The sequence below is a fragment of the Meleagris gallopavo genome, chromosome 3 (assembly GCF_905368555.1).
Source record: "Meleagris gallopavo chromosome 3, MGAL_WU_HG_1.1, whole genome shotgun sequence".
Taxonomy (NCBI): domain Eukaryota; kingdom Metazoa; phylum Chordata; class Aves; order Galliformes; family Phasianidae; genus Meleagris; species Meleagris gallopavo.
The window spans coordinates 60,518,380-60,530,742 of NC_139406.1; the positions used below are offsets into that span (position 1 = coordinate 60,518,380).

The 12,363-nt window shown below is 48.9% G+C and overlaps 1 protein-coding gene across 1 annotated transcript; it reads right to left on the minus strand.

Annotated features, from left to right (window-relative positions):
- Nucleotides 1-845: 845 nt before the first annotated feature.
- Nucleotides 846-2,463, minus strand: CRH (corticotropin releasing hormone). Its single transcript, XM_085221192.1, has 2 exons — nucleotides 2,008-2,463; nucleotides 846-1,797 (listed from the first exon to the last, which is right to left on the minus strand). Exon 2 carries the CDS (start codon nucleotides 1,781-1,783, stop codon nucleotides 1,280-1,282), a length of 504 nt encoding a protein of 167 aa, XP_085077318.1. The 5' UTR covers nucleotides 1,784-1,797; nucleotides 2,008-2,463; the 3' UTR covers nucleotides 846-1,279.
- Between the last annotated feature and the right edge of the window lie 9,900 nt (nucleotides 2,464-12,363).

Below are 12,363 nucleotides of genomic sequence, written 5' to 3' on the forward strand. Positions count from 1 at the left end.
CATGTTTTGTCATTTGTCTGCTTTTTGATGTATCCCTGTGTGAGTGTGGCTGCTCCCCAATGCCTCTGGCAGACGCTGCTGCAGTGCTCACCAGCAGCACCCTGTGCCCAGCAACATTGGGGACATCCCTGTGGCATCCCCAAGAGAGGGGTGATGTTTGTCACCTTCCCACTGTCACCTGCGGTCCCCACGGCATCTCATACTGGGGGAGGGAGAGGGAAACTGCCCCTTCTTCTTTCTCTTTCTTGCATCTACTTTCCCGAAGGGCCGTGCTCACCTGGGAGAGGGGGGGGGGGGAAGTGAGGGTGCTCGGCAGGAGGGATAGGGACAGACAGACCCCATCAGCATGGGGCAGATGTTCGGGTTACAGCAGAAGTTGAACCGTTGAGGTGATTCTTCTGACAAAATTCCTGTCTTAAAATGAGTGCTCCTTGCTCACTGAAGGTGACAGAGTGCTTGAGGGAGACGGGAAGCGCTCGGTGCCAGAGCCGAGCCCTGGGCTGGAGCTGGGGGCACGGGGCTGTGCGGGAGCGGCCTCACTGCGGGACTCAACCCCGATCGGTGCTTATTGCCTCCAGAAAATGCTCCTGCGGGGGAACTTTCGGGGGGATGAGGGCTGCGCAGAGCTTTGGGGCTGACAGAGAGCGGAGCGTTGCTCCCACCTCCCATCGCCGCGTCCGTCCAGGAGGAGGATCGGCTCCGGGGTGGTGGTCCCGGTCGTGTCCCCGCGACCCCGGCAGTCCGCAGCGAGCGGCGGAGCGGAGCGGAGCGCTGTGCCACCCCCGGGAGGAGCGGGCGGGGCGGGTGGCCCACGGTGCCAGGCAAGAAAGCGTGTCCAGCCATCGTTCCTTTGCAGCTTTTATTAAAAATATAAATATTAAACATTCTCTTACACAACAAAATCGACCGAGCGCTGAAAAGATGTTTTATTGTGAAAATGTCGTACAGGGTAAAAGTGGACTCGAAGTAGCGGACAGAGGCTCCCCTCCCGCCTCCCTCCCCGGCACGGCTCTCCCCGTGCTCCCCACCGCCCCCGGCCGTCCCTGCGGAGCCCTCTCGCTATGGGAAATGGAGAAATAAATAAGGGTCGGGGGGGGGCCGGCGGCACCGCGCGTCCGCGCATGCTGAGGGGGGGCGGCGGCTCGGAGCGCGCCCTTCGGGGTTCGAAGCTCTATAAAAATAAAGAGATGACATCAGAGCAGCACTATGGTACGTCGGGCGGTGTGATGGCTCTGGTGCTGACCGCGGGGTCCCTTTGGCAAGGCGCGGGGGGGCCGCCTCACTTCCCGATGATTTCCATCAGTTTCCTGTTGCTGTGAGCTTGCTGCGCCAGCTGCTCGGCGCGGGCCATCTCCAGCACCTCCCGCAGCAGGTGGAAAGTCAGGTCCAGGGAGATGGGCGGCTCCTCGGAGCGCTTCTCTCTTTCCACCGCCTCACCCGCTCCTTCGTCCCCTTCGGGGCTCCCCGACCGCTGCAGCTGCGCCGCGGCCGCCCGCAACAACTCGGCGGAGGCTTCGGGCCGGAGGTGGCCGCCGGAGGAGGCGGAGAAAGGGCCGGCGGGGCGCTTGGTGAGGTGGCCCAGGCGCAGGAAGTACTCCTCTCCCATGCGGAGCAGGACGGGCAGAGTTTGCTGCTGCTGCTGCTGCTGCTGCTGCGGGAAGAAATCGGGCTGCTGCAGAGCCCCGCGGGCGGCTCCCGGGCTCTTGCTGAGCGCTCGGCACTCGTGGCAGGGCAGCAGGGCGAGCAGCAGGATCCCCGCGCACACCAGCGGCTGGAGCTTCATGGTCGGGGCCGGACCTGCAGCGGGGCGAACGGGTGGGGGACACGCGCGGGTCACACGGCCGGGCTCGGGCGGGGGGCGCGCAGCGCGGCCGCTGTCCCGGTGCTGAAACTCGCTCCCGGCGCACCCCGAGCCCCTCCGCGCCGCTCCGCGCCCCGCCGCGCCCGCCCGCCGCCACCCGGCCCGCCCAGCCCTCGCCGTCGGGGCGAGCGCGGCCCCGCTCCTACCTGGGGCGGCGGCGGCGGCAGGCGGCGGGGCTCGGCGGGTGCCCGGCGGTGCCCGGCGGTGCCCGGCTGTGCCCGGCGTCCTTCCTCTGGCTCTGCCTCGGAGCCTCCTCCCGGCGAACTTGTGATCAGATTTGGTCCTAATCAGAGCCGGGGCGCGGGATTTTTATAGCTTAGACCCTCTCCTGGAATCACGCAGAACTTGCCTAATAAGCTGACGCTCTCCTGACAGCCCGATTGCGTGCCCCGATCCACTGCTGAATAAATCATGGGGGCCCGTCGGAGCGGCGATGGGCCGAGTTTCGCTATCGCAACCCCAAATCTCACGTCCAATTATATCAACAGATATTTATCGCCTCTGCGGTGACGTCAGCGGGGCCGGGGGCCGGGGAGCCGCGGGCCCCCCCCCTTCCCATTGACAAAAACACTTGAATGAGATCTCCTAGCGGGCGCGTACGCGGAGAGGTCACTCCGGGAAACTTTCCGCTCTCGGGACGGCTCCCTCCGCCCGGCCCTCCACTCCCTCCGCCGCCGTCCCCGGGCCCCACCGACGGGGCGCAATGGCACGGGGCTCGGGAGGCTCCGCGAGACGACGGGCGCCGGCAGCCTCCGCCTTTCCCTGGACGGCTCCCCACTCCCAGCTCCGGACGTTGCTCCTCTCCCTCGGCTGTCCCCGGCCGCCACTTCCCGCGATCCTCCCCTGCTCCGCACCCTCGGGGCCATGCGCTTCCCTGCCTGTCCCCTTCACAGAAGGCCCTACCTCCGGTCCCTCTGAGGTCCCTTTGGGGTGCTCTCCCACCAGCACGGTGCCCGTACATTCCACCCCCCGCCTCCAGCCGGGCTGCTCGGCATCTCCCCAGGAGGGAGCACCGTTCAGCGCGGTGACTTCTGCCGAACTCCCATCCGGCATGCAGTCTGCCTCCTTCAGGTTGCGCATCCCGACAGCTTTGCGTCTCAGTCCTGCTTCCCCATCGCCTCACTTGCAACGTTCATCATATCCCTCCCTTTAAGCTGAGAAATTGCACTGAAATCCCTCCCGGCTTTGTACTGCCCCAAACGCGGGTGCTCAGGGTCACACACCTGTGTGTTTCCCACAGCAGCAAGGAGATGAACGCAGCACGGAAGGTGGCTGCACATTATGGATGCTGAATCGACGACAAACCTAAAATCCATTTCCTTAATGAAATAACAAAGTTCAAAGCACTGAGCGTATGAGGTTGGCCACAGCCCAGCTCTGAGCATCCCCTGAGGGACGCCGCACACTCGGGCTGCTGTCACACCTACCTCCGGCCTCAGACGTTGCTGAAGTGCCAGAGAATCAGATCTTATGCATCATAAGCAAACAAATGGAAAAACAGGTTGTAATGCAGGGGATTTGTCTCGGCATCACCTCCGTTAGCTCAGGCATTCGTGAACCAAAATGCGTATTACAACTAAACAGAGCAGGATATCTCAAGGAGCTCGTCACAGCAGAAGCTATTTGTATGCTTTTAAAGCATGTTAGCGCCGCTTCCTGCGAGAAAAACAAGAGGTTCAAAGAAGCAGGAGCTGCGTTCAATCAGGTGATGGAAAATGTAAGAGGCACTCATTAAAACTGAGCCCTCTGGACATTATCACAGTGACTCTGTTTTTAAGTTTAATATGCCCTTAAAGAACACAAAACCTCTTCAAATACTGAGGCCATAAACACAGAGAAGGAAAAATTCTGATCCAAATACATACTTCTTAGTTCTGTGGGTGCGATCTGAATAAGATACAGAGCTGCGTCTCTCCGAAAAATTGATGCCAGTCAGAATTGGCTCTGATTATTTTATGTTTCTCATTACTTACAGTGGTGTTCAGGTCCTTTTTGGCAGTTTTGTCCCTTGAAGTGGTAGCAAATAGAGCAAAGGAGCGGACTCGGACATCTGCAGATGCAACATGCTGGGTCCTTCCCACCTGAGCCCTAACCAGGGTCTGTGTGCTCTCACGATCTCATCGTTCTGTCTGGTCCCAGTCACACTTGCCCATGTTCTCCACATAGACCCAGAGCGATGTGCTAGGAGGCTCACAGCAATGTGGGAAAGGCTGTGAGGAATTGGGATAAATTGATAACCAGGTTCATAGAACTTCACATGTACATGAAATAAAAAGTGCTCCCCTCAGTACTTCAGATGCAGAACTGACTCCATGTGAGGACAGGACTCCTTTTTCCAGTGAGTAACCAGTTCCCGGGTGAACGTTCCTAGGGTGTCGGGCACTGGAGCAGGCTCCTCAGGTCAGTGGCCATGGCATGGAGCTGCTGGAGTTCAAGAGGTGTCTGGACAGTGCCCTCAGACATATGGCGTGGGTGGTGCTGTGTGGGGCCAAGAGCTGGACTCGATGATCCTTATAGGTCCCATTCAGCTGAGGGTATTCTATGATTCTATGAAATGGCAGCTGCTAATCCTTGCAACAGAAGAAATAAATCATGGATTCTCACTGGAGGCGTGAAGAAGGGAAACAGGCAGATATCGAGTAGATCTGGATTACAGCTAGTGGCATGGTTTGAGATTAACATACTCTTCACAAGAAAAGTATTTGTATTTGACTCATTCTGCAAACACCACAGGCAGACACAATTTTTGCAGTGAATCACACAATAACATTGTCTAGAAATACAAAGTGCTAGCAAAGTCCATCTTCTCTGTGCTGATTTGGGTTGGGCAGCACCAGCCCTTGAGCTTCAGCAAACTCAGGCATCTACTGGAAGGCAATTTATAGACCCCCACTGTAGACTGGGTAAAGAGAAGGCATGCCCAGTGCATGATACAATCCACTGCAATGTAATATCTTAGGGCTTCTGGACAAGCTCACCTCACTCCTCTGTCTATAAAGGGAGGGCCCCTGCACTAAGGGGCATACCTTAGCCTAGTCGCTGAATGCTTAAATAGCCAATGTTAGGGGAGAGGAATCCCCTCCATGCTGATTGACCATGGCAGTGAGCTCACACAATTCTAAAAATAACGGTATAGAAGTTACGGTGTTAAACCCAGGGTATGGCTCTTACCCTAGGTATGTCTGAAGATGTCCATCTACAAACATGGAAGAAGACACACCAGATGTAGATCAGCTTTCCACCACAGTGTAGTATTTCATTCACTTCTTGTTTCTGTCACAAGGCAGTGTGGCCTTCCAGCATTGTCACATTCAGCAGGACTTCCATAACCACTCACATAACCACTCGGTGTGATCACCAGCGTTACTTGTTGCCTGCGATCAGCTCTCCAAAGCACCATCTTACATTGTATGACAATTTCAGATGAACCCAGCACATCTTGCCCATTATGAAGTGCCAGCAATCATGCAGCAGCCTGCATTTACATGACATTTTCATTTGACCCTTTGCTGCTCTCAATACTGAGAAATCTAAATCCAGTGCCTTAAATGTTATGGGTTCTGGGACAATCCAGAAAAAAATATATCAACAAAATACCAAAAAAAAAAAGGTATATTCTCTTCCAGGATTAGGAAAAATAATAAGAGCCTCAGCTATTGGTCAGTGCTTCTCAACCCATACGTCTCCAAAACTCTCTTAATTCCATTTTAATTTCTCCTTCAGACAATTTTTTGATGATTTCACTCTGGGAAGGAGAACACGCTCTCATATCACAGGGAGTTTCTTGGTATGGCCCACCAACATATCAGCGCTCCACTCATAACTTCTTAAAGTTACAGTGGTTTTTCCTACAGTCTTGAGAGATGGAGAGAAAAATTCCTCAGTTTTCCACATTTTGCATTAGGGAGCAATGTGAGAGCAAGTCATGCCATGAGCATGCCTCACAGGTCAGCGTGTGAGACAGGACTGCATCCTGCATTTTCCAAGACCAAATTCCTGATCTCAACCAGAGGACTCTTCATTCATGGGTTAATGTCACACTTTTGATTAGATTTATGGGCTGGAGGTCTCAACAGAAGGAAAGTATCTTCAGAAGCATCGTCTGGGTCACTCCCGTGTCCAAAGTGAATGCAACTGTGCTGTGCTTTCCTGGATCTCTGGGGGTCATTTTCCTCTTGAGGCCAGCAAACACCACTGCCTGAGCAAGAGCCCACCGTTTCTTAGTGCCTCATGCACCCAAGGTTTATCAACCAGCACTAACAGGAGCTGAGCATGCACCTCCCTGGACATCCCCCAGAAGTGTCTGTGCCCACAGCCACTGCCAGTGGAAGGACTTGTGTTGCAGGAGCAGGATGGGAGGATTGTGCATGCTAAGGCTGTGCCCTTCTCCTCCCAGCAGCCCTCATCTGGGGATGCAACAGCTGACCTTCATACTTACCTCACAAGACTAGTCAGCTGCTATTCTTGTTAGATAACGGATGAAGAGGACTGTGCTGGTACATATGCGAGCTCTCCACACTGTTGATGATAATTCTGCAGAAACTGATCTTACAATTATTGCTAGCATCAAGGAAATTCCATCAAACGAGCACCCTGTTAAAGCACCCAGCAATTTGTATTCCAAGTTGTCTCAGTGTCTGCATGCATCTCACTGTGAAAGAAAGTTTTTTGTGTGCTTGTTAGCTGGTTGTCCCCTCCCCCATCTGCCTGTGTCTGGCAGGGGGCAGGGGTGGGTCTGGAACCTCAGGTGTGTCTCAGCCACCTGCTGAAATTACTCACAGGTATGTAGGTGAGGGCACCCATGGGCTGGGGAAGACATGAGGGGCAGATGACACAACAGAGAAGGGCAAAATAAAACCAAACACAATAGAAGACGTTTCATTGGCTTGCATCCTACAGGAATAGTTACAGAAAGGGCATAGGATTAATCAGTCAAAGAAAACATGGAATAGCTACACTCTCACTAAAAGCAACAATCACAGATTGAATGGTTGATTATGGTTTCAGTCTTCTGTTGCAACACTGGCACCGAGGACCATGCCTTGGTACCATCCCATGGCACCTGGCCTCCATCAGCCATGAGCACCAGCAGCAATGTGTTTATATGTAAGAGCATCTACTGCATGAGAAGATAAGGAAATGAAAACAGGATAGAGAAAAAACTCAGTGCGATTTAAAGGAGATTTTAGATAATAAGAGCAACTCTTGCTCCTGGAATCTTGTTACAACCTCAACAGTTGCTAAAAGAAGAAAACTTTAACCTTCATGCTTAAAAACATGATTCAACCACACTATTAAGGCTGAGAATCTCCAAATAAATGCAGGAAGAGCTCAGAATGTCACTTTCTTAAAAAATCTCATGATTCTGAAAACAATCTCGATATTTGGGGGAGGAAGAGATGGGAGCAGCACAGTTTTGGAATACTTGAGAATGGAGATGTAGCAAATGCCTTCTCACTTTTTTCAAGCGAGGAGGTATGGGAAGAAATACAAATACACTATCTATCTTGAATGGCTGGGCATTGGACTATATATAGAATCCGCTCTGTCCTACTTAAGTTATGACTAATGCTAAACAATTAGAAATTCAGATGTCTGCACATTTGAAGGAGCAAACATCTCTAATCTCATTTGTTGTTCATTAAAAAATGGAAGAATCAAAGTCTGTCTTAGCTCCAACTAGGCTGCGCTTATCAACAGGTGCGTGTGGCTGGAAGTGGAACCCCATGAGACTAATTGCAAGGATAATGAACAAGATGAGGCGTTTCTTGGAAAAAAAGATTGTTGTCTTTGTAATGACCATACTCATGCCAACGACTGCAAATTCTTTAGGGAAAGGACTTTCTTTTTTGTTCCATGAGTGCCTGGTGTCTAGCACAGCGGCGCCCCAGTCTGTGACTAGGAATTCTAAGTGCTACTGCAACTCAAGCAGTACATCATAGTAAACAGTAGTATTAAATTAGCTGGGAACATGAAGGTAGCTTTCATCAGCATCTCTGATGTACGGGATCAACAAACATTTCTCAAAGCTGGTGGCTAACAAAGTTTTATTTGACAAGACATTATTTTTATGAGGAGAAGACAATGCTAATACCAAAATAAAGTCTATTGTTGGGAATTTGGCAGGACTTTTTGTCTGGTTCCTTTAATTTAGGGCTGCAGTGTCTGGAAGCTCTGGACTGGGTTCTGATACGGCCAAGATGAAAGACTGGGTGAAGGAATCAAAGCACACAATGGAACCACAAATCATGCCATCCGATAAATGGAGGAAATCATGAGTCTCCACTGGACAAAGTCTATAGATTCTTTGATTATTCCATTATCACTATGGCTTACTTTTACTGCAAAGTATGTATTTAATGAATTTACTCACTGAGTGGCTTCCTTCACCTGTCTTTTGCTTTATCATCACTGCAGATGTAAACTCAGGAGCCACAGTGGGCACAGCCACACACGTTGTCATAGACTATTCTTATAGAAAACAGGAGTATTTTAGTCTGGAAGAAAATTCTGGCTTTACTCCTCATTTCTGATGCTGAGAGACAAAGGTGAGCAGCAGTGGAGGTACTGTAGCTACTACCTTACAACTATGAGCTTCCAGGAAATGAAGAAGTAGATACATCTTTGGCCTGGGGTCCCTGAATGGTAGGATGGCATTATAAATGCCTCTATTTCAGGTTAGTGGATATTAAAATTAAGTAAGATGGACAATGTGCATTCTTAGATGCATACCTGTACCTGTTGGAGAGCATCCAGAGAAGGGCTACAAAAATAATTCACAGAATGGAACACCTCTCCTATAAGAACAGGTTGAGAAAGCTGGAGCTGTTAGCCTGGAGAAGAGAAGGCTCAGAGATGACCTGATGGCCTTTCAGTATATAAAGGGGAGCTACAGGAAAGAAGGAGACAGATTCTTTAGCAGGGTCTATGGTGACAGAACAAGGGGAAATGGTTTCAAGCTCAGGGAGGGTAGATTTAGAGGGTGGTGAGGCACTAGAAGAAGTTAACCAGTGTTGTGGTTAATGTCCCATCCCTGGAAACTTTCAAGGCGAAGCTGGATCAGGCCCTGGGCAATCTGATCTGGCTGTGATGTCCCTGTTCATTGTATGGAGTTGGACTAGATGGCCCTCAGAAGGCCTTTCCAACTCTACGGATTCTATGATTCTACATGTTTTTTATTTCTTCTTCACCAGGAAGAGAGTGGCATTAGTGGTGTCACCAGAGCAAGTTCCTCAACTTCTGCCAAGTTCTCCTCCACTCCCCAGCAAATTGAGACAGTCCTGCACCACCTAGAACCAAGCCCCACAGCATGTGCATGGATATGGCTGCAGGACTGGGTGTTACAGGCAGGCCCACTTCCTGCACTGGATGTGAAGGTGCTTGGACTACCCCAGCCTGCATCATGCTGCTCTGGCAATGGAGTGCTGTGTTTCCTGTAAGAATTTTGCTGAGAGCACGTGGCTCCTTGTTTTTCTGTGCAAGAGCAAGCACATGGGTTTGGAGCAGCTCCGCATGCTCTCATTTTGCTCTGCTGTACATGTCCCTGGATCAACAATTAAACTGAACCTTGGCTATAGACATTTAGGTAAACGTCAAGAGCTCATCAGCACCCATCTCTGACATAACCTGGCTCATCCCAATAAAGTGACAGAGGAAAGCTGAGGTTTTAGGAGAGAAGAACTAAAAGCCAAAGGGTGGTACCACAGACATTAGGAGCTACACGTTCACAGTTTCTCCAAGGATGCTTTCAAATGGGAGAAGACGGCTGCTACCAAAGCAGCCAAAGCTTTTTATAAACTTAGAAAATAATGTCAGAAAAGTAATCAGTGCCTCTATTTTAATAACATCTAATTTTAAGTAACACTTGCATTGAAATAATCTCTTTTGAGGCAGTCACATTTATGGGCATACAAAGGTTGGGAATGTCCCGACAGTTCCCTTAGTGAAGGCTGTGAAAAATAATTTTAGAGCAGCCAAATTTAAGGTGTTAACATTGAGTGTCATTGACCTTTGTGTCTTGCTGTAAGACAGCCATGTGAAGTGCTGGCAAAGACACTCCCTGGGGTGGTCTCTTTTCAGTTTTCTGTGTCTTGTGCTCAAGGAAGCTTTTGAAAATCTTTGTCTCAATAGGCAGATCCTCAGAATATCCAAGGGTGCCACCCCAGGCCATCTGCTCAGAAATACTTCTACCATGAGACACATCCAGTAAAAGCTGTGACACAAAAGCACTTATGGCTTAGTCAGAATCGCTCTTAGGCTTGAAACTGAGAAAGGTCTCTTCCTCTGCTAGAAAGAAAAGGAAGAGGGCCCCTGGTTGTAATGTGGGGAATACATCCCAGTCCCTCCCTTATCCTATCTGTATTAATGCTCCCGAGGAGGAGAAGATACTGCTTTCAACTCTGTGGAGATAAAAATTGTGCATCCTGAAATCTAGGGTTCTGACATTGACTGCAATTAAACTTGTTTTGGCCCAGAACTGAAAAGCACACACATTCCTCCTATTTGTCTTGGCAGAGCTTTTGGCAGAGCTGTGTGATGGAGGCTGGCTGACTGTTGCAGAACAGGAATGGAAAAGGAGATGCCAATAGCAGGCAACTGATAAGTGAATTGGCACATGGCAATAGGTGATTGAACTGCACTATAGCATCCTATTATGTCAAAAAAGAACCATGACAATAGGTAAATACATGTGAGTCTAGATACTTTCTAATTTCAGTACTAGAGATTGTGCTTAAGGAGTGGAATTGCTCTCTGCATTCGTTATTCCTGTTAAGGAACAAACCCCAAATTAAAGAAATGAGCAAGAAGCAATATTGTACATTTTACAACTAACCAGCACTTCCACCACAACTCTATTTAAACACTCATGTAGCTTCTGCGGGGAGAAAGGGAATGATATTAAGGTACTAAGGTATTAATCCATCTTGAGACTGAAGGAATCATGGCACAAATTTTTTGCTGTAGCTGGGAGCTGAGCACATTGCCTTAGGCATGTGACTGTCCTCACTACTCTGCTTAGCCACATGTGAGGATAAACTTATAATAAACTCTGTTACCTAGATAACTCTGAGAGATTAAGATCCTAGTTCTGGTCTCTTAAAACCAGGCTTCATTTAAAAAAAAAAAAAGCTATATAATGATCCCTCTATAAAATCCAAAAGAATCAACACAAAGCAGAGTCAAAATCTGTTGATAGAAAATGGTATTTGACTCCTCCTTTGTAGAGAATAAAAACAAAATCCCAGTTTTGCATCAAGGCCAGATTTCAAATACCAAACACCACCCTGAAGTGTAACCTTGTAGCTTTACGTGGTTGTTGATGAGCTTCCACTTGGACCTTGACGCAGTGCCACCTCATGCTCCAAAGAATGAATGCCGTGACTTAAATATCTTTCCATGCTACCCTTCATCATTGCCGGAGCCACAAGCAACAAGTTTTCCATTTATACTTCCATCACTGAAGTGCTATTCAGTTTGATTCTTGTATTCTAAGAATCAGTTTTGAAAGATACCAACTTTCTTCTTGGGTCTGGTGAATCTCTTCATGCTCTTTGACACCTTCTCCAAGCTCTATCTAGCTACCAAGGTCTGTTCATTGCCAAAGTGCAAATAGTCTACTTCTTCAGCCTTCAGCTATGAGTAAGACGTAGCTCAGACAGACTAAGGTGTTTTCAAGAGTGGAAACTGAAGTAAATCTTCCAGTGGCTTGTCTTGTCTGAGGATGACTGAACTGAGTTGTTGTCCATGACTCCTAATCCAGGCTGCATTCATCCCAAGTTCTTATTCACCCAGAAACTCACAGATGCTTCACTTTCTACCATAAAACTAGCTATGTCTTCAACCGTGCTACTTGACTGAATGCTGAAGAAGTAACAAACATCATCGTGTTTACTATACTTCAAAAATATGTGTTATTCGTTTGACTAAGCATCTAGTCAAATGGTGCTCTCTGCCCTTCTGCCCAGCTGCATGGCTCTGGGGAAGCAATCTGTGGCTTGGGGACTTTGTGATCAAGTGACAGGCTTTGTGTTTGACAGAACGGAATTTTAATAGAATAATATAGATTTTTCTTTCACTAATCTGTCTGAACAAAGTTTGATTGAGAAGCGCTTTGTCTGTAAATGACATCTACAGTAAAAATAAACAAGCCCCATAACATATCATAGCATGTAACATGACTGTGATAAGAGAAGCTATATAGCCCATCCAGAAAACTGGCAAGATCCTTCTTTTCCTAGAAAAGATGTCTTTGCATCTGACATTGCTGCTTTTACGTTGGAAAAGGAAGGACAATGTTTTGTAAATGTTACAGAATTATGATTTTTCCACAATATAAACAAAGCAGATGATCAGTCACAGCTCAGATTTCCAGTGGAAATACCAGAAAGCCCAGCAGTACTTTGTGAGGCAATATATTGCTTTCTGTGGATGTCTAGTTGGGGAAACAACATCTCCCCAAGTAGAAGAGAAGAACGGAATGATCTTTAATGAAAAAGGGAAGA